This window comes from Zalophus californianus, chromosome 2, assembly GCF_009762305.2.
Source record: "Zalophus californianus isolate mZalCal1 chromosome 2, mZalCal1.pri.v2, whole genome shotgun sequence".
Taxonomy (NCBI): Eukaryota; Metazoa; Chordata; class Mammalia; order Carnivora; family Otariidae; genus Zalophus; species Zalophus californianus.
In genome coordinates, this window is record NC_045596.1 from 84,565,488 (window position 1) to 84,587,623 (window position 22,136).

The 22,136-nt window shown below is 36.3% G+C and overlaps 1 protein-coding gene across 6 annotated transcripts in view; it reads right to left on the reverse strand.

Moving 5' to 3' along the window:
• The window catches only part of SLC9B2 (solute carrier family 9 member B2), a 50,100-nt gene that overhangs the window by 18,116 nt on the left and 9,848 nt on the right, over positions 1–22,136 (reverse strand). For 4 of the 6 annotated variants that reach the window (XM_027598524.2, XM_027598520.2, XM_027598521.2 and 1 more), the window contains 7 exons: positions 19,534–19,671; positions 18,674–18,854; positions 13,528–13,698; positions 9,557–9,699; positions 8,571–8,698; positions 7,176–7,351; positions 1,597–1,703 (listed from right to left, as the gene is read on the reverse strand). In XM_027598524.2, the coding sequence (XP_027454325.1) occupies positions 1,597–1,703; positions 7,176–7,351; positions 8,571–8,698; positions 9,557–9,699; positions 13,528–13,698; positions 18,674–18,854; positions 19,534–19,623 (996 nt within the window). In that variant the 5' untranslated portion in view covers positions 19,624–19,671. The remainder of the gene's footprint in view (positions 1–1,596; positions 1,704–7,175; positions 7,352–8,570; positions 8,699–9,556; positions 9,700–13,527; positions 13,699–18,673; positions 18,855–19,533; positions 19,672–22,136) is intronic. The other 2 variants (XM_027598523.2, XM_027598525.2) reach the window with 2 other exon arrangements.

Below are 22,136 nucleotides of genomic sequence, written 5' to 3' on the forward strand. Positions count from 1 at the left end.
GTTGCCTTAGGAAATATATCTAGAAAAATGCTGTCATGGTCCAAGCTTCTTGATCACTTTAAAAGGCAAGCAGGTCTTTAGAAGTGCTTGATTTGGAGGCATGTAGGCTCTGGTGGTGGATCACCAGAGTTCGGTTCTCAGCTCTGCTGCTTTCCAGCTATGTGAACTTGTTCAACTTCTCCCTAAATCTCAATTTCCTCATCAGCAAAAAGATCATATTAACAGTACTTGCTTCATGGGTCTTATGTGGTTTATACTAGATTGCCTAGATTTATGTGATTGCTCTAGATCAGTGCTTTCCAAAAGAACATTCAGTGATGATGGAAATTTCTATATATGCACCACTGAAATGCTCTCTATCTGCTATAGCCACACATAGCTAGCTAGTTGCTGCCATATTGAATGGAGTGGCACTTTACTGTACTTACCACTTCATTTTATACAGAGTAAGCAAAAAAATATAAGACATTATTTTTCTCTTTATTTTGTTGTATAATTAGAAAATCCCATAATTTTCTTTTGTGTAGTCATAAAATCTTTTACAATTTTAGCTGTAGTTTTTTGGAGCATAGCAAAAATTCAAATCAGCATACCTTCTGATAATGGAAATATTAATTTTCTTAAAGTTCTACTTTAGTTAAGTTTCCATTCAAAATGCCCTGAAATCTCAAAATAATGCCAGTTCTTATAGAAAAAAAAAGACTTTTATATGTTTACCTATTCCAAGAGACTTAGGAGGGTAAAAGAAAATAAAACAAAAAGAACTCTGTGATTATTAAGAAATCATTGTATATAATAAAGAACTTTCATCTCCTTGGTAAGAAATATTGGACAATATTATAATGAGATGTTAAGGTTTAGGTATTTGATAGTATTAGAATGTAGGGTATGCTGATACTAAAAAAAGGGGCCCAAAAGCCATTTTATATCTTGATTACCTGAACATTATGAATAATAGTAAAATAAAAAATAGAAACAATAAAAAACGTTTACATATTTGGAATTGATGTTTTATTTTTCATGATATTTAAAGTTTATGGAATATAAATTAGAGAAAAAAATTCTAGGGTTGTATTAAAATCTTATACAGTTGACCCTTAAACAACACAGGTTTGGGCTGCACTGGGTCCACTTACATGCAGATATTTTTTGATAAATACAGTACTGTAAATGTATTTCCTCTTCCTTATGATTTTCTTAATAACATTTTCTGTTCTCTAGCTTACTTTATTGTAAGAATATAGTGTATAATACATACAACATGCAAAATACGTGTTAATCGACTGTTTATGTTATCAGAAAGGCTTCCAGTCAACAGTGGGCTATTAGTAGTTAAGTTTTTGGGGAGTCAAAAGTTATACATGGATTTTTGATGATGTGGGGGTCTGTGCCCCTAATCCACACTGTTCAAGGGTCAACAGTATATCTAACCCTCTTCATAAATCTCATGGATAGCACTGATTTGGCAATAAGCAGTTTTAGAATGGGGAGCCATTTCTAAATTATGTTCTTCACATTGGCTTCCAGGGGACCGTTCCAGAATGTTTTTCCAATGACATTTTAAAGAATGACTTTCCCATAGATTATTTCTTTTACCTGGTCACTGCTTGGAAAGTACTGAATAAAAAATCCAAGAAGAGATCCAGCTGCCATACCAATTACCACTTCTAAGATTCCTCTGAGAACGTTAAAAACTGTGGAGCCTTAAAAACATATAAAAAGAAAAACTTCAGACAGAACTCTACATCCATAAATACTTAGAATTTACTTTAATCATCAACATAAAGCATCTAATTACACAGGAGGAAAAGTATACAGATATTTCCTGCTCTCTACATTCTTAAATATATGTGACTTAAAATGCCTAATAAAATGGGCCTATAGTATAAGAAAGCTATGCATATTATTGCAGATAAATTTCAAGACAGGCAAAATCTATGATTTGTGTACTTTTTTTTTCATTTACTTCAATAAAAATTTACCTAAAGGGCCTAGGAAAACATAAAAGATAAAATTCATGAATCAGAGCTAATTTGTTCTACTATACAATAGGCAAAGACTGGGTGAGAAGAGAGATCTGGTTTTCAAATTGCCATTTAAGAGCCTGATTATTTTTTTTTTTACTAATAATGATATTGACTTTAGTAGCTCTGATATGTATAGAACACAGTAACTTAAAAATCTGGCAATTAAAATCAAGAATCTTTTTTTTTTTTTTTAGTTTTATTTATTTATTTATTAGTAATTTCTACACCCAACGTGGGGCTCAAACTCACAACTCCAAGATCAGGAGTCACATGCTCTTTCAACTGAGCCAGCCAGGAGCCCCAAGAATCTTTTCTTACTGCAATGAGTGAAGGGGACTTACCCTTTCTCAAAAGTTATTTTCTTTTCTTTTTAAAGATTTTCTTTATTTATTTGAGATAGAGAGAAAGAGAGCACAAGCATGAGTGGGGAGTAGGGGGAGAGGGAGAGGGAGAAGCAGGTTCTCAGCTGAGCAGGGAGCCCAATGAGGGGCTCCAACCCAGGACCCTGAGATCACGACCTGAGTCAAAGGCAGATGCTTAACTGACTGAGCCACGAGCCACTCAGGCATCCCTCAAAAGTTATTTCTAAAAGTAAATCTGAAAACAAATTATTTTTGAAATTGCTCCCAGAAGAGTTTATTTGTTGCATAGCCTCTTTAAATATCATAATATAACTCTTTGATAAAAATACAATAATAGTAAGGGACTTTAACACCCCAGTTACATCAGTGGACAGATCATCAGAAGCAGAAAATCAACAAGGAAACAATGGCTTTGAATGCCACACTGGATTAGATGGACTTAACAGATATATTCAGAACATTTCATTCTAAAGCAGCAGAATACACAGTCTTTTCAGTGCACATGGGACAATCTCCATGACAAATCAGGCCTCAAAAAGTACAAAAAGACTAAGATAATACCACACATATTTTCTGACTACAACACTGTGAAACTTGAAGTCAACCACAAGAAAAAATTTGGAAAGACCACAAATACATGGAACATCCTACTAGGGGCACCTGGGTGGCTCAGTCTGACTCTTGATTTCAGCTCAGGTCATGATCCCAGGGTTGTGAAACTGAGCCCTGCACTGGGCTCCACACTCAGTGTGTAGTCTGCTTGAGATTCTCTCTCTCTCCCTCTCCCTTTGCTCCTCCCCCTGCTCACATACTCTCTCTCTAAATAAATAAATAAAAAATAAAATCTTAAAAAAAAAAAGAACATCCTACTAAAGAATGAATGGGTCAACCAGGAAATTAAAGAAAAAATTAAAAAAAATACATGGAATCAAATGATAATGAAAACATGACAGTCTAAAACCTTTGGGATGCAGCAAAAGTGGTCATATGAGGGAAGTATACAGCAACACAGGCCTACCTAAAGACGCAAGAAAAATCTCAAATACACAACCTAACCTTACACCTAAAAGAGATAGAAAAAGAAAAACAAATGAAGGCTAAAGCCAGAAGAAGGGAAATAATATAGATTAAAGCAGAAATAAATGATATAGAAACAAACAAAAAAACCTGGTAGAACAGATCAATGAAAGCAGGAGCTGGTTTTTTGAAAAAATTAATAAAACTGATAAATTCCTAGCCAGACTTAGTAAAAAAAAAAAAAAGAGAGAAAGGACCCAAATAAATAAAATAAAAAATGAGAGAGGGGAGATCACAACCAATATCACAGAAATACAAATAATTATATGAGAACATTATGAGAAATTATATGCCAACAAATTGGCGTTCTTCCAATCTGGAAGAAATGGATAAATTCCTAGAGATGTATAAACTACCAAAACTGAAATAGGAAGAAACAGAAAACTTGAACAGATCAATAACCAGCAAAGAAATTGAATCAGGAATCAAAAATCTCCCAACACACCAGAGTCCAGGGCCAGATGGCTTCCCAGGGGAATTCTATCAGACATTTAAAGAAGACTTAATATGTATTCTTCTCAAACTGTTCCAAAAAATAGAAATGGAAGGAAAACTTCTAAACTCATGCTATGAGGCCAACATTACCTAGATCCCAAAACCAGACAAAGACCACACTAAAAAAGAGAATTACAGGCCAATATCCCTGATGAACATGGATGTAAAAATTCTCAACAAGATACTAGCAAATCAAATCCAATAGTACATTAAAAGAATCATTCACCATGATTAGGTGGGATTTATTCCTGGGTTGCAAGGGTGGTTCAATATTTGCAAATCAATCAACATGATACACCACATCAAGAAAAGAAAGAATAAAAACCATATGATCCTCTCGATAGATACAGAAAAAGCATCTGACAAAGTACAGCATCCTTTCTTGACAAAAATGCTCAACAAAATAGGGATAGAGGGAACATACAACGTCATAAAGGCCATATACAAAAGATCCACAACTAATATCATCCTCAATGGGAAAAACTGACAGCTTTTACTTTACAGTCAGGAACAAGACAGGGATGTCCACTCTCACCACTGTTATTTAACACAGTCCTTGCCTCAGCAATCAGAAAACAAAAAGAAGTAAAAGGCATCCAAATCAGCAAGGAAGAAGTCCACACTGTTCTAAGAAAAAATGTGCTAACTAGTTATGTGGTTTCTTGTTATTGTAGTTTAGGGTAACCGAACATGCCACCCCAAGGTATGCCACTTTGGCATAAGGATTATTTTGAGCAGAAGGCAACTGAGAAGAAACAGAATCAAGAAAAGATGTCTATCTTCTCCTATCTACCTAAAAGGAGGACATAAATTTTTAAAGTGTCTTTCTCCCCTCTACCAGGAAGGACAGAAGTTAACCACTGAGACAACTTCAGACTCTCATCAGCCCAAAGACAGCACCAGAAGAATCTGTATAACCAACTTTGCTAGAAGCAGCCCTAGCTACCATTAGTGTCCCTATTTGCTACCTCCAAAAACTCAAAGTTCTTTTCCTTTGTCTTGCACGTCTCTACAAAATTATTGTTCTTTGCTAAGATGCTATATATATAAGCCCAAATCCTAATCACCCCTTTGAGTTAGTCATCACTGAGTTCTCCCCTCTGCAAGCTTGGTGCGCAGGCTAACTGCTTTTCTCTTGTTAATTTGTCTTTTGTCAGTCTGATTTACAGGGCCCCAGCCAATGGACCTATGGTGGGTAGGTCCTTTCCTTTCTGAGAGTTTCAATCATCTCTCTTATTTAAAAAAATAATTACCTCTGTAGTAATTTTATTTAGCTAGGGCAGCTCTATGTTAGGTAATGCTGTGACTGTCAGAAGCATCTAGCTGTGATAGTAGCCTATGTCTCAAGCAATTACAGTAAATAGTTCACTATAAATGTGTAGAAATTAGCTAATTAGTTTCAGTCTCTGGTATGTAAAGTTGCTTTGAAAGAAAAAAAGACTTCTTGGGCGCACCTGTAAAATTTCTGATTCAGTAAGCCTGGCAGGGCTTGGGATCCACATTTTAAAGATGTTCCAGGTAGTTCCCACCCAAAATGTTTAAGGAATACATTTAGTGGAGCAGGGCAGAGGGAGCATAGCATTGCTGACTAGGAAAGTTCTTAAACTATCCATAGCCCACACTCCCCGGATTATGAAAACCCCAGTAAGCCCTCCCCTCACCTCCCCCATTTCTCTCCTTCCCCTCCCCTCTGGTTCTAATGCAAACTCTTGCTCTAATGCCTGGTTTCCATTCCCAAAAGCTCTGATTTCATTGGTCTGAGGTAGTGCCCACAGATGAGTATTTTTGAAAGCTCCCCAGGTAATTCTAGTGTGCAGTTGAGGTTGAGAACCACTGTTTTAAAGATGCAAACAAACAGAAAGTTGAATTCAGACACTGAGAGTAGAAAAGTGGTTGCCAGGGGCTAAGGGGTAGGGGAAACAGGGAGAGGCTGTTAAAAGGGTACAAACTTTCAAGATAAAATGAATGAGGTTTGAGAATCTAATGTTTAACATGGGAACTGTAATTGATAAAACTGTATTGGATAATTGAAATTTGCTAAGAAAGTAGAACTTAAATATTCTCAACAACAACAACAGGTAAATATGTGAGGTGATGGAAATGTTACTTAATTCGACAGGAGGATCATTTCACAATGTATACATGTATACCAAAGCGTCATGCCGCATGTTTTAAATGTCTTACAGTTTTGTCAATTATACCTCAATAAAGCTGGGAAAGAGAAAACAATAAAAAAATAAAATAAAGAAGTATACCAGGATATCAGTGAAAACATAAATTTGGACACGTATGGTAGAATGAAAATAAAGACGAGAGTGTAGATTTGACCTAATAGATAATAGGGAATCCTCATTGGTTCTTGTGCCAAAAAGTAACTAACACTATGAGAACCATGTTTTGCTAAGAATAATTTAGTGACTGGATGTAAGGCAACTCTAGGGCAATGGGGAAGAAGTGAGGTTCTAGGTAATCAGCATAAATTGTAAAACGGGAAGATAAGGAGAGAGACTGAAAACACATGACCTTCCAAGAAAGTGTGTTCCCATATTGGAAACTAAACTTAGGCTACAATTAAGTTTTGTCAATAATATGGAATTGCAAATCTTATCTCCTGATCTTGGACATAGATTAAAAAGAAACTTGTGCTGTGCCAAAGGAGAGTAAAAGTGTTGATAATAGCGTGAGACAAAAAGTGCCTTGTGCCCTTCTTTTATTACTATTTAGCACAAAATACATCCATATCAGACACTTAGTGAGTACTAATAAGATAGCCATTAAAATCATTGCAGTTATTGCCCAAAAATGTTAGAAGAGAGGAGAAACTGTTCTTTAAAGAATACTCTTCCTTCCCCTTGGATGGCTCTCTAGTCACTGGTGCTCTGAAAAACCTACCCATCTATGCGTGAAGTCTGCAAGATTTAACTCTCCCAGAAGGCTCCATGCAAAAGCTATTCGAATCCTTCCTTAAACTTGGCTACTCTGGATCCCCCACTAATGCCTTACCAGACCACTGGAACAGTCCATGTCCAGAGGGTTAAGGGAGTAAAATAGGAAGCTACCGGTCCCTCCTTAGGTATAGAACCAACTCTTGGAGTTGCTTTCTCTATTTCAGTCTGCCTTACCCAATTATCAAGCAAATATGCCTTGCTTGTCACATCATAATTTATGTCTTTAGGGCACAAGAGAACAGCTCATTGTGAACTGACCAGTTTACCTGTGGAAAAGGCCATGCCCAAGCATGTGTTGAAGCCAGTGATAGCCAGAATGTCATCGAAGCTGCCAGCAGCCATGAGTAAGGTCGGGATGCCTTTTTCAACCCCATAGCCTCCTTCCTGCAAAAGGAGCATTGAGGGTACCACGACAGCTGGAGATACAGCACCTAAAACAAAACTAAGTAGGCAGCATTTAAACAGTTGATCCGGTGTACTCATTGTTATTATTGTTGTGGAAATTCTAGTAAACTCTACTCTTCTAGAGGTTACACTTTAGACAACTACCGTCTTTCAAATGGCAGTGAAGCCCTAAGCCAGAAACACACACACACACACACACGTTCTATAGAGCACTTTTTCCAAGTGTGGCCACAGACAGCTTGTACTGGAACTACTTAGGTTGCCCGAAAATATGTAATTATGGGTGGTACCGAAGGCCTCATGGGGTTAAGTTCTAGGAATCTGCCTTAAAAAACAACAAACAAACAAAACCAAAACATTCATAGTATGAGGGTTGAAAAACACAGCGTGGACTTTTTAAACTGGAACCGAGTGATGTTGGACCTTCTGTTGGGACTTGGTATGTAAAAAAGACAACGGATTAGGAGAAGGCCATCATGGCCGTGATGGCGAGAGTAACCCCAGCAGACGCTGTAACAGCCGAAAATGTTATACACTATTTTAAGTGCTTTACCTATATTAACTAATTTTATCCTCACAACAGTCCTAGAAGGTGGCTACAATCACTATCTGCATTCTGCAAATGAAGTGATTGAGACACAGAGAGATTCATGAACTTGCCAAAGGTCACATACTAGAAAGTCATGGGGCTGGGACTGGAATCCAGGCAGAACAGCTCCACAGTCTCAACCATGAGAAGTAAGAATTTCTTGCTTCTTGCCTACTTATTAGTACTAAGTTCTTACTAAGTGCTTCTCACGTTTATTTACTTCTCATGACTGTTAACCATTCAAAGAACTGGCAGTGGAAGGAAGACAGTAGAAGCACCTAATCATAACTGTCTGGTGTCAGAAGGAGAAAAACAATATTAGAGGTTGATAACTGTTGACACATTTATTCTCCTCTGGACAGACTTTGAGGTGAGTGATGGCAATTTCTCTCACCAGCATGGAATCAGGTGTAGGTAAAATTTTTTCAGTAGTTTAATAGTAATAGTAATATTACTTTTTCAATAGTTTAAATCATAATTGCTATAAAAGTTAGACATATACTATACATAATATATTTTGAAGTTATAATATTTAGATGATGCTGGAATACCTATGTTTTAATTTCTGATGTCCTTAAAATAATTTGTTATGCATTCTCTTGTATGGAATCAGAGAAAGCCCTCAACATCTCTGCATTATTTTCATATTACAAAGAAAAATCATTACCCCAGCATAAATCCCCATTGCCATGGTAAACCCATTAGGAAGTGAGCAAGAAGAGCAGATGTGCACGCCTCCACCAGACAAGGACCCATGGATAATCTTACACAAACACCCTTCAACTTCTTCAGGGCCTGAAATAGAAAAATAGAGATACTAAAATAATCCTAGAAAGACAGGTAGAGATTATGACATTAAATACTTTTTCTTCAGTATTCAGACCATGTCTGGATTATCATAAATTTTCCAGGTAATGAGTTTTAACAAATATTTCAGTGTTCTAAGTGTTTTGGAGATAGCTTATTTAATCCTCATAGCAACCTTATGATATAAGTGATATTATTATTCCCAGTATTTTTAGACGTCCTCATCTAAAAAGGCACAAGTTAAAGTCATTTGCCCAAGATCATGAAATTGGTTAAGTTACACAGCCAGGTTTGAACTCAGGCAGGATGTTCTAGAGTCTGTACTCAATAATCCCCAAATTAGCTGATTGAACACTCTCAGCATTAGCTTTTTTAATAATTGGTGGCCCCATAAAGAGGCCAGGGTGAAAATCTTCATCCCCAGGAAGATTCATTCTTTCATTCAAAAACATATGTTAGTAATCACATTAAAATAAGCATATTTGAGACTCCTCCTCTGTACCAAACAGTTTCTTGAGCTGGTATAGTTAGCTCTAAACACTTGCATAAGGCTTTGCACACCAAAAATGTAATACTTTCTCTCATCACCATTATTTACAAGGATGACCTGTATCTCTGTTAGAGAAAAGCAGAGCGTTCACTCTTAGTGCTGTCCCCATAGAGTAATTCCACCTCACTCCAAGAAAGAATATGAGACATCTTCTGGGAATAGTCAGTCCTGTGTGAAATTAACTCCATTCTCTTCTTGAGACCGTCACACAGTGTCTAAAGCTCAGTGGTTCCCAATAGTAGCAGTATTGGAGGAATACAATTCCTGGTCAACAATTAGAAATTTACACTTCATACCTTTGAATCAAGCCCAAGACCAGCGCGGACCAATATGACAGACAGGGCCATGCTTCTCAAAGCGGAAGACCACTTGTGCTTGATCTGTACATTATCACTAATGACAGGGATATTTTTGAGAAGAAACCCAGCAAGCAGCATACCTAGAATGGAGAAGTCAATAACTCTTTAGTTAGTATACAAATACAGAAAATATTTTTGGCACTTTACTTATTTTTTAGTTCATGTCTCTTTTATATTCTTTTTTTAGAGTTTTTATTTAAATTCCAGTTAGTTAACATACAGTGTAATATTAGTTTCAGGTATACAGTATAGTGATTCAGCATTTCCATACATCACCTGGTGCTCATTACAAGTGCCTTCCTTAATCCCCATCACATATTTAACCCATCCACCACCCACCTTCCCTCTGGTAACCATCAGTTTGTTCTCTATAGTTAAGAGTCGGTTTTCCTCCATAAGAGACTCTTAATCATAGGAAACAAACTGAGGGTTGCTAAAGGGGAGAGAGGTGGAGGGATGGGGTAACTGGGTGATGGGCATTAAGGAGCGCATGTGATGCAATAAGCACTGGGTATTATATAAGACTGATGAATCACAGACCTCTGAAACCAGTAATACATTATATGTTAATTAATTGAATTTAAATTAAAAAAAGAGTGTTTTCTGATTTGCTTCCCCCCATGTTTATCTGTTTTGTTTCTTAAATTCCACATATGAGTGAAATCATATGGTATTTGTCTTCCTCTGACTTATTTCACTTAGCATAATACTCTCTAGCTCTATCCATGTCCTTGTAAATGGTGAGATTTCATTCTTTTTTATGACTGAATAATATTCCATTATATACATACCACATCTTCTTTACCAATTCATCAGTTGATAGACATTTGGGCTGTTTCCATAATTTGACTATTGTTGATAGTACTGCTATAAACATTGGGATGCATGTATCCCTTCGAATTAGTATTTTTGTATTCTTTGGGTGAATACCTAGTAGTGTAATTTCTGGGTTGTAGGGTAGTTCTATTTTTAGCTTTTTGAGGAAACTCCATAATGTTTTCCAGAGTAGCTGCACCAGTTTGCATTCCCACCAACAGTGCAAGACGGTTCCCCTTTCTCTGCATCCTCGCCAACACTTGTTTCTTGTGTTGTTTATTTCAGCCATTCTGACAGATATTTTTTTGGCACTTTAGGTGTGAAAGGGACTACCCTATAATCTCAGGAACCACATCGTTTATGCTTAGTCCCTAGATGAAATAAGGGACTAAACTTTTGATAAAAAATTAAAATATGTTAAATTAGAGGAGCCAAAAAAAAAAGGTTTTAATGCGCAGATAAAAATTATTAGAATCAGGGGCACCGGGGTGGCTCAGTCGGTTGTGCATCTGGCTCTTGGTTTCAGCTCAGGTCATGATCTCATGGGTTGTGGGATAGAGCCCTGCATCGGGGTCCACACTCAGTGGGAGTCAGCTTGAAGATTCTCTCCCTCTGCCCCTACCCCTCACTCTCTCTCTAAGATGAATAAATAAATCTTTAAAAAATGACTAGAATCATTAATAATTCCTAAATAATTGAACCTGCAAGGGAGAAATAGGTTGCAGTATTTGGATAGAAATGTGGTCAAATTCTAAACATAAAATGTTTTAATACAATGCCCAATTCAGTCACTGTTTTGTGTGCAAATAGCAAACAGCTCCTAAAATTATTTGCTATGTCAGATTACCTGAATTATCAACAAATACCTGTATGGGTTCTATTTTATCTTCAAGCCAGATAATTTAATACAAAATATATAACTTGCTTTGCAAAGGCTTATAGCTGAGTTATGATGAAATAGACATTGCTCTGTCATGTCAGCTGCTGACTCTTCTTTTGTTCAGCCATTCAACATTTACCTAATGCCTTCAGTATTTTATTTTATTTTTTTAAAATTTTAAAAAATATTTTATTTATTTGAGAGAGAGAGAGAGAGCATGAATGAGGTGGAGGGGCAGAGGGAGAGGGAGAAGCAGATTCCCTGCTGAGCAGGAAGCCCAATGAGGGGCTGAATCCCAGGACCCTGGGATCATGATCTGACCTGAAGGCAGACCCTTAATGGACTGAGGCCCCAGGCTCCTCACCTTCAGTATTTTAGACACTGTACTAGGTATTAGAAATATAATAATGAACAAAAACTTGGTACTTCATGTCAACAAGCTTTCAGCCTCTAGGGGAGCAAGTTAAACCGACAACCTCAAATTTATGGAAGCATAAGGCAGTATTATATGAGCTCAGACAGGAGGGGTGAGTCAGAGGGATTCAAAGAAGGGAAGAAGGGGCTGGGGAGTTGAGAAGTTTCTGGATGGGTTAGCAGTTTCTTCCAGGATGTGAAGATGAAGTGTGACACATTCTGGGAAGTGTAGGTAGTTGACAGTGACTGAGGGAGCTGAGGAGCTTGTGAGAGAATTGTGCCCTCGCTGATACCACATGACCTACAACAGAAAAGACTTCTCCGTCAGACACTCTGAGGCTTCTGGCCTCTGTTCTTCCCCAGCAGTACCCTCTGTTCAGCATGTCCTCACAAGCACTGCACATGAAACGATTAAACAAATTTACTGCAATGTTCTGTATGTAAACTCTGAGAATAGAGGCTAATGACAAGCATAGCTTTTGTGACTTGCTCCAGACACCATCAGGCCAGGATGCATCACTGCCAGGCATCTTTCATCACTGCCATTTAATCTAGAAGATCTCTTACATTCTGAATTCTGCAGTTAGGGTGTTTCTAGAATTTTCGCAAGTATGAACTAGCCTACAACAGTTGTTTTTAAAAGAATAGTAAGGATAATCCATGCTCGTGGTAAATTAAAACATTACTGACAAGTACAAGACTTATCCCAACTGCAAACTTTCGACCTTGATTCACCAGTTTTCACTCTTATGGGTTTTCTGTGCCTTTCCAGAAAGTTCCTATACTGATTTAACCCTGCTTCTGTACATGCGCGTGTGCCTCATTTTTTAATAGTTGCAATAGTATCGGGGCGCCTGGGTGGCTCAGTCGGTTGAGCAGCCAACTCTTGGTTTTAGTTTGGGTTGTGATCTCAGGGTTGTGGGATCACACCCCGCACCAGGCTTCAGGCCCAGCAGGGAGTCTGCTTGAGATTCTCTCTCTCTCTCTCAAATAAATAAATAAATCTTTAAAAAAAATAGTTACAAGAGTATCTCATTGTTTGGAAGTACTGTAACTTTGGACCAATTAATGGACTTTAAGGAACTTTTCAGATTTTTCATTACAAACAGTGTTGATATGAGCACAGTTCAAAAGAAATAATAATCTAACAAGAACTCAAAAATATGTTAAGAGTTTCTTTTGGAGTTTTGTTAGGGGGGCATGAGGAAGCATTTTTTATTCTCCAAATGAATGTGAAAACAACTTCCCTGGGACACTGTTTCCTTTGCCAGTGGTCTGGATTGATATGGCCACCTGATATTGATTTGGCAGATGACCCCCCTCAGTCCTTTGTCAATGATGTGAGTGACTTACAATATATTGAGCCCTGTTTTGTAGCATTTGCTGATTTCTGTCTTATAGTTACTTCTACCGTGGTTGATGTTAAGCTACCAACGTGATGTCAACGAATGTGCAATTGGGAAGAGCTAGCCAGTGGCACACCATTATATACTAATTCCATAGTATCAAGAGCACAGATAAGGGGAAAATGCAGTAAAATAATTAGGAAGTGATCAATTTTGAGTATCTATTGGTCTTGTTTTTAATGCAAGTTATTTAATTTTAAGTAAAAATTAAAACTGTAAATTTAATTTAATTTTTAAAAATTGCTGTGTTTAACTCAAAATTTAACAATTGGCTTTTGGTGCCAGCACAGCAAATACAGAAATATCTTATGTTGATTTTCAAAAGCTTCCCAAACTGCAATTTTTAAAATATGATTTACTCTTGAAGAAAAGAGAAAGTGTTTAGCACTTACCTAGAAGATGAGGCAATGGAGGCAATGTAGGTAACTTAATGAGCCCCAAAAGTTTACCTCCAATGATGGCACAATAGAATAGGATTATAATTCCAAATAGGTTTCCTCCAGGAAGACATTCACTGCCAGTAATTGACCAAACTACAGCCCAGAGAAGAACCACCATGGTAACTGAAATAAACCAGGAAAACTAGTTTCTACCAGTAACTTGTCATATGCAGGTTTTGGTATAATGTAAAAATTAAAAAAAGTTGAACATACATACAAATATTTATAACCATGTGTAAATTTTAAAGAACATCAGTAATATGAACAAGTGGGTAATTACCAACCATCTTAAAAAGTAGGCTATTACCAGTGTCTTTGGATCCACCTATGGCCCTTCCTAATCCCATCTCCCATCTCCTTTTACACTACCAGAAGGAAATACAATCTTGAATTTTTTTTTTTACCATTCCCCTATTTTTCTTTATAATTTTACCATAAATATTCACTAGTTAATAAAAAGAGTAACATTGGCTATCTTTACTCTCTTCATAGGAGAATGCTTGAACAATTGCATTCCAGTATTTTTAGTTCTGTCTTGAAGTAAACACTGTTATTGTTTCTTTTCTATAGTCAATGTTTGTTTACAATTATCCACATACTCATCTATTTTCTATTTGATCATTATTTGTTATGGCAACTCAACCCTTTAATCTGGGACAATTACTTTGTTGCCTGAAGAATTTCCTTTAATAGAGGCATTTCTATTAGAATGTGAAATATGTTTCTTTGTTTGAAAAGCCTGTGTTGTACTAAATTGTACGCTGAAAATACAAAGACTCCTGTGAACAGTTGGGGAGACCACTCAAAACTCAGAACTCGTGACCAAAGTACTGACAAAAACCGTAATAATCCTAATAAAAGCACCAGCGCAATTAAATCTCCACTGATATTTGCATCTCACGGTCTCTTTTTTGAGGACTTAATCCCTGGAACCACACTTACTACTTCAACATGTAGAACCCTGAAAGCATTTGCTTTCAATAGAAAGCAGTTTCATCTAAATCTGATCCAGATTATAGTTTTCTCCATCAATCAAATATTTGTTGTTGTTTTAACTGAGGGACAAGTGTTGGCTGCTACTTTATCTGTACTGTTGCTTCTACATCCACATGTGGTTTCACTAGATAGTTTAATGGTGTAGAAAGCTGAAAAGTCTTTGAAGCCCCTAAGCCAGCAACTAACTGCCTGAAGGAGTTCAGCTTTTTAAAAAAGTCCTCATTTTAGTAAGGCTTTATCTTTAATTGTAAGAAACCATATACCTGATCTTCTTTTTTTTTTTTTTTGATGAACATTTTGGTTTATTTCTAAATTGAACTATTATGAATTGTGCAGAGTGGAACAACCTTGTACATATATTTTCGTGAACACACATACATCAGGAGTGGAACTGCTGGACCAGCTTTAGTAGATATGGCCAAATGGCTTTCCACAATAGTTACACCAATTTACACTGTTACCACCAATTACTTCAAAACTGAATTTGAATGTATAGTATATGCCATTATGGTTTTAATTTGCTTTTCCCTGAAGTTCAGTAAAGTTGAGCACCTTTCCATGTATTTATGGCAATTCAAGTATTGACTTTTAAGAAGTGCCTGTACAAGTCTTTTGTCCATTTTCTATCAGGCTGCCTGCATTTTTCTTAAGGAATTCTTACATTCTGGGAGATGAATGGATAAAGAAGATGTGGTATACCTGATCTTCTTTTGTCTGTTTTTGTTTTTCAGTGCATTTTGCATTCACTCGCTATTGCTTGGTGATGCAAAATATAAATGTGGCAGGAAAAATTATGTACAAATGCAAATTTTCATATGACACTGACACAGTTCCTTATTTACCATCATATATGAACTAATTCATGGTACAGAAACAGTGTGGAAGAGCATACTATATTTCTCATGAAGATCTGTTGGTAGTAAATTCTTAGTTTTATTTATCTGGAATTACCTTTATTCTCATTCTTAAAGATAGTTTTCCAGGGTATATACACTTCTAGGCTGAGAGTTACTTTCTTCCAGTTCCTTGAAAATACTATTCCTTGGCTTTCTGGCTTTCATTATTGTTTTTAAGTCTCTTTTAGGGAAATCTTTTTCTTTGGCTGTTTTCAAGATCTTTACTTTTTCTTTGGTTTTCTGCAATTTAAGTGTGATATGTTCTGTACTTATGTTTAATTTCAGTATGGCTTCCTTTTAGTCTGCTTAGGATTTTGTTTTCCATCAATTCTGGAACATCCCTTTTTTATTTCTTCAAATATTTCCTCTTCGCCATTCTTCCTGTTCTCTTTTGCTGGAACTGCGATTAAATGATTAAACAGCCACAGTCCCTTCTCCTTTTACCTAACCCCAGTTTTCATACTGTCCATATTTTTTTCCGTGTGTACTGCTTTGTAATCTCTTCAGATCTATTTGCTAGATTATCAATCTTCTTTTCACTTAATCTGTTGCCTAATCTACTGAGTTTTAAATTTCAATTACTGTACTATGTCATTTCTAGAAGTTCAATTTGGTGCTTATTAAAATCTATTCACATTTATAAACAGTTACTTGTTTTATATTTCCTACCTCCTCTTTAACTTCATAGATTTTGAAAATATTTTTTATTTTATTTTCTGATAATGCAAATTTTTGAAATCTGTTTCCTTGTGTATGTTGTGATTTTTGTTTTTGTTTGTTTGGTTTTGGGTTTTTGGGCAACAGTGAGCTCTTTCCTGAAACTTTATCTTTGGGAATTGTTGGAGGTGAATGTGTTTTCCCAGATAGGATCTGAATTTGCTCCTACCATGTGCTTAGAATCTTAACAATCTGGGACACATTTTTAGTGGCGACTCTTCCTTCTTCCCGGAACACTACAGAATAGACAGATAAGGTTTTGTTGCAGGCTCCCTCTGCAGGGCAGGTTTACCTCAAATTCACCATCACATTGGGCTCCCCCTTCCTAATATGGGTGACGAAGAATGATGTCTCCTATGAAAGTTCTCCCAACCTGGGCAGACTCAAGCACAGCCTCCTATATTCTCATGGTTCTCAAAGTGAATCTCAAGTTCACTGGCATTTTGCAGAAGCCTCCAGAGTGAAAGCCAGCTTGAGTGCTTATTTATTTCTCCTAGTCATACTGTTTTTGGTGTCTGACAAGTTCCTGTTTTCTTGACAGATAACAGGTACATTTAAAAAGACTTAAGATATTGTTTTCAGATATTTTCATTGACATAAGTGATAGAATTGTTCATTGAGTCTCATCTACCATATTGCTGGAGATCAAATCCAATGTCCCATTTTTTAACCCTCACAGAATTATTACAGATTTCGTAGACTATGATGCTATTACATTGAAATAACTAAAGAGCCTTCTGTATTTTCCAGTTGGGTGTAGGAGCTGAAATTTCTATGTAGTATGGGAAGTGCAATGGGAAAGCAGGAATTGCCAGATACTAAATTTTACCTTATCACAGTATAAAACCAGTTTTGTACTAAATTCAGAAGGTAGAATTAGTTTTTCCACTTCAAGACCATTTTCTTTTAAACCTCTAGTGTTTCTTTCCTTTCTCATATTCAAAATGCAGTTCTAAATATATAGTAAATGTACATTTACAAGGTTTCTCTAAATCAGATTTAATTCAGTTAGTAATTTACTTCTCATTTATGATTTTGGAAAATCATATTTTCACATGTGAGATCTACTTCTTAAGAAAAATACTTAAGTACACTGACGGGACACAGGAAGGAGTACAGGGAAAAAAAGAGCAGTCTTGTAAGCCTCAGGAACAGAGGCACAGGAAAACAAGTGAAGAGGTGTTTGTATATCATGAGTTCCCAATTCTCAGGCAGCTTTATGGACAACGATCAGAGAATTTAAAAAAATGAGTCTCCAAATCACATCATTCATTTATACCCTTTCCTTAATGCAATCCCTGTTTTTACTATAAATATTTTAAATAGATATGTGCCATGATTTGAATGGTGAAAGTTTAAAAAAATAATAAAAAGGACAGAACAGGTATTAAATTATCAGTTGCCTTATCAACTGGTGTATGTTTTGGAACTTAGCTAATTTCATTAAAAACATGTGTAGAGCCTGAAATATATCATATTATGCTTGGCTTCCATTGTCCAAGTTGAGAATGGCAAAAATGTCTTTCAGAGCTCACAAATGAAGTATAACAATAAAGAAGCGAGTCTGATTTTTTTAGTAAACACAACTTTTAGATCAAATGTGTTATATTCTTCAACATATTTATTTGGGAAGCCATATATATACTCCAGCAGTGCTTTCATTCCTCAACATAATTTTTGAAATTTTATTTAAATTTGCCTTTACAGATCATTTTCAAACCCCTTCTCCTTCTTCCTGCTATACCACATATCCTCCAATGTACAAAATTAATACACTCACACACACACACACACACACACACACACAAAACTTCCTTTTTGAACAAAAAACAGCATTACTGAATCTGAACATCCATCTGTTCATCAAATTGAATCATAATATTGTCTGCCTCCAAAAACCAAATCCATCCCTCAAAGACAATATTTGAAATAGTGCTGAGATAAACTCCCAAAGAAAAATCCCCCAAATATTTTAGGTAATAGTAGTTGTACTGGAATAAGTTGAATTGGAAATCAGGATCCTTACTTATAAAATGATGGATTCATTTGAAAGTATAAATTAAGCTGTGTTTGTTCAAACATTAGTTGCATTATTTAATAATAATTAAAACTGATATTTATGTAGTGCTTTTCTGTTTACAAGTGATTTCTCAATCATTTTTCTCATTGGAGTCCTAATGTAATCCTGTGAAATTACTCAGATACAAAAAAGGATAATGTCCTTATCTCTGCTCTTTTCCTCTGCCTGCTAGCTGGAATGGTAGTGGCAACAGCCTCGTGTTGAAGATGGTAGAACCCGTCTGCATGGGCCCCTCAATGACTTGTGGAGCAGAGCCATCTACCACGTGAATTGTTCACCTAGTAGTTTTTGTGTGTGAGAGAAGTAAACTTTTTTCTGTCCTTTAAACCATATTATTTTGGAATCTCTCATTATAACAATGTTATCTATTACCCTCTCTTTCTGAATTAATTTTTTACCAATTACATACCATTTGTTATTCCTCTATCCAAATAACCATGTGGAGGACAAGAAAATGCTCGTCTCAGTCTTTGCAAATTATTTGATTCAGTTGGTATTTTTTGTAGCTTTTTTTCACTGCTATTCAGGAGGTTACTTCCTTCTGTTGGTTCTTTGGCATCTGTTGCTTTGGAGCTCATAACTGTTCCCTCCTGTGTTTAAAGTAATTTAAGAATCCTTAAAACTGTATATTTGCTGTACATTTTTATAGTTATTGAGCCATCACATCACAGATCAAATTTCTATTGCTAGAATCAAGGCTAACACTTTACAGTGGAAATGCATAGCTATATTAGTAGCTAATGAGTAAATACTTGGAACAAGAACTATGTTAGGAGTATTTACCATTAAGTCCCTATTGGTAACATTATAAATGCTTGAGTCACATAGTATTCCATTTTGTTTTGTAGTACTGGGTTTAAAATTAGCCTATTTAAGATATCATTCAAGGCAATAGTTGGTAAATATATCAAAGTGGGCCAGAAAAAGAGAACTATTTGTGGTGAAAACAGATTCAGATTCATTCATCTACTTGAATTTAAGCGATAAAAAGGGGGGGGGGAAACCAGAACCATTCCAGGGGTTAGGCTGGGAACACAAAGCATTTCACAAGCTCTCTATTTTTCCAGCCTCATGTGGGTCAAGCTGCTAATGACTACTGGGAAAACTGGTAGTCACGCATACTGTACGAGGCTGGGGACTAAGAATGGGGAGAATTGTTAACTGAGTGATGGATAATGAAGAGAATACAATTTTATCATATATTTGGAAATATGCAGTCCCTTCCTTAAGGAAATGGTTGGAATGTTCTAAATTTGGTCATAGGTTTACCTGTGTTTCTTGATATGTAGAAGCTGCATGATCCATTCCTGTGGATGGTTCCAAATCTTCACGTTCAATTACTTTGTCTTCATCCCCCATGATTTATATTAGAAATAAGATGACACAGGGAAGAGGAATGGATCTGTTCTGAAGGAGAAATAGTATAGATATAGAACAAGTTGGAAATTTACATGAATGAATTAAGCAGCAGTTTGGGCAATTTAAATGAATGAATGGCACTTATTTTTTCCCTTAGAACTCTGAATGTCTAAAATACTTTAAATTGGATTATTCTTAACTTTCTTTTAAAAAATTATTTATTTATTTATCTGTCAGAGAGAGAAAGTGTGAGCGAGCACACGAGCAGGGGGAGCAGCAGGCAGAGGGAGAAGTAGGCTTCCCACTGAGTTAGGAGGCCGGCCTGGGGACTCGCCCAGGACCCCGGGACCATGACCTGATCCAAAGGCAGACGTTCAACTGACTGAGCCACCCAGGAGTCTCTATTCTTAAGTTTCAACTGCTAATCTTTTCTTTGATTACAATATATTGTATTGTATTCTTATTTATCTATACTTACAATATAGTGTATCTAATTCTTATTTACCTTTAACTCTCTTGAAAAAGGCCTTGTTAATATTTTTATATTTCTTTCCCACCCTGTTTTCTGAGTTATTCTTCAAATATTCCAAGCAATATTACTGTTAAATTGTTCTCTCTAATGAGCCAACTTGATGAAACAGGAAAGCTCCAGGCAATTTTTCAATGTTGAAATGAGTCACCGAAGAGAAATCTATGGATTCCATCATTTTCAGAGGAACTAGAATCACTAATTCCTGCCTGGTTCATATTTCTAAGTTAAAGTGAAAATAATACAACATTGATTGAATAGCTACAATGTCTTAGACATCTACTCTCTTGACAGTCATTGTGGGTAATTTGAAGATTACTAAAACATATTATTTGTTCTCTGTAGGCTGACAATATTCCAAGAAAAATAAACTTACATGAAGTAACAAAAAAACTTGTAGGACAGACCTATAGGTTGACTCCATAAACAACTACTTAAATCTCTTTGCCCTTGGCTTCCCATGCTATAGGCTGAAAAGCCAAAAACTCCAATTCCTATTCATTTTGGCAGCTCTAGGTGGCCATGTGTCACAGTTCTGTGTAATGAGATATAAGTGAGAGTCCCAGGGGAGGGCTTTCATTCCCAGAGAATAAGGCAAGGCTTTTTGAGGATCATACTGTTTACTCTTTGTCCTCTAACATTTCTCTTTCTCTTCCCTAGAATGTAGATACACCATGCGGAAGGCCAGTGGCCATCTCTCAACCATGAGAATAAAAAGCCCTATACTAAGGGGAATAATTAAGATAGGAGGAGCTGGTTCCTTGACAATAACCCTGAATTGCTCCCTCAATCTTGGATGCCAACCTTTGAAGTAATTGTTGAAACCACTGTTAGTCAAGTATTCTTGTTACTAGTAATCAAACTTATTCCTAATGCAACAAATATGATGATATTTTAATGGAGGCATGAACTATAAACCCTGGTAGAAGCAAAGAGAAAATTATGTGGGAGAAGGGATAATCTAATTTAACACATTTGCATACCTAATATGTGCCACACACTATACTAGGCCATAAAGACAAGGATTAATTAGACAGGACCCCTGCCTCAAGGAAACATTTTCTGTTTAACAAAGTGCCAAGATGTTTGCATTTAATATTCCAAAGAAAATTATATCCTTTCCATCACTACCACCATCATTATCACCACCACCACTATTTTTCTTCCATAAAAAATACAATGTTTGCCAGAGTGGCATCTCAAAAAACCTCATGTACATATAATGATATAGTATGTATATATGTAGATATGATTTTTAAAATTTATAAACTCATTCCAAAATTTAGACTCATGAGAAAGAATGGCATTTTGACAGGAAAAATGTTGGGTTCAGAGAACCCTTGTCTTAAAGGTATGGAGGTACGGAAGCCAGTGGGATGTAAGGGGAAACTTTGTTGAAGCATGCGGTGGGAGGCTGAGGGCAATGGAAATGAGGCTGGAGAGTTAGGATATCATGTTCCACATCATGGCACTTGGCCTTCACCCTGTGTAGAGAATGACCCCCTCATATAGTAAGTGGTGATGTCTACTGGGTCTGGAGTTGAACAAAGCTGGGTCTGTAGTCTAGTCCCATCATATACCAAAATTCTTAGCCTCCTTGTAACTAATTCCTTATCTATAAAATGGAGATAAGAGTGGTTCCAACCATGCACATGGTAAACATTCAATAGTGGTGGTTATGAGTCACTCAAATCCTTCTCCCTAATACAAACCTCTATGATTCTTTTTGTTTTCTTTATTAAGTAGGACAAGGTCCCTCCCATCTTGAAGAATTTATGACTTAATCCCATTGATTTTCTTTGATAGTGCCTTTTACCTCTTTCTTTCAAGGCTAACTTCTTGAGGTGGATGTAACACTCATCATTGTCATTTCTTCATCTATCTCGTTAGTAGAATTACATAGGAACTCTTGGGCAGTGTCTAGAATCACCTCCTTTATTAAATTTCCAAAATCAGCCAATTCTGCCATTTATGAAGAATATTT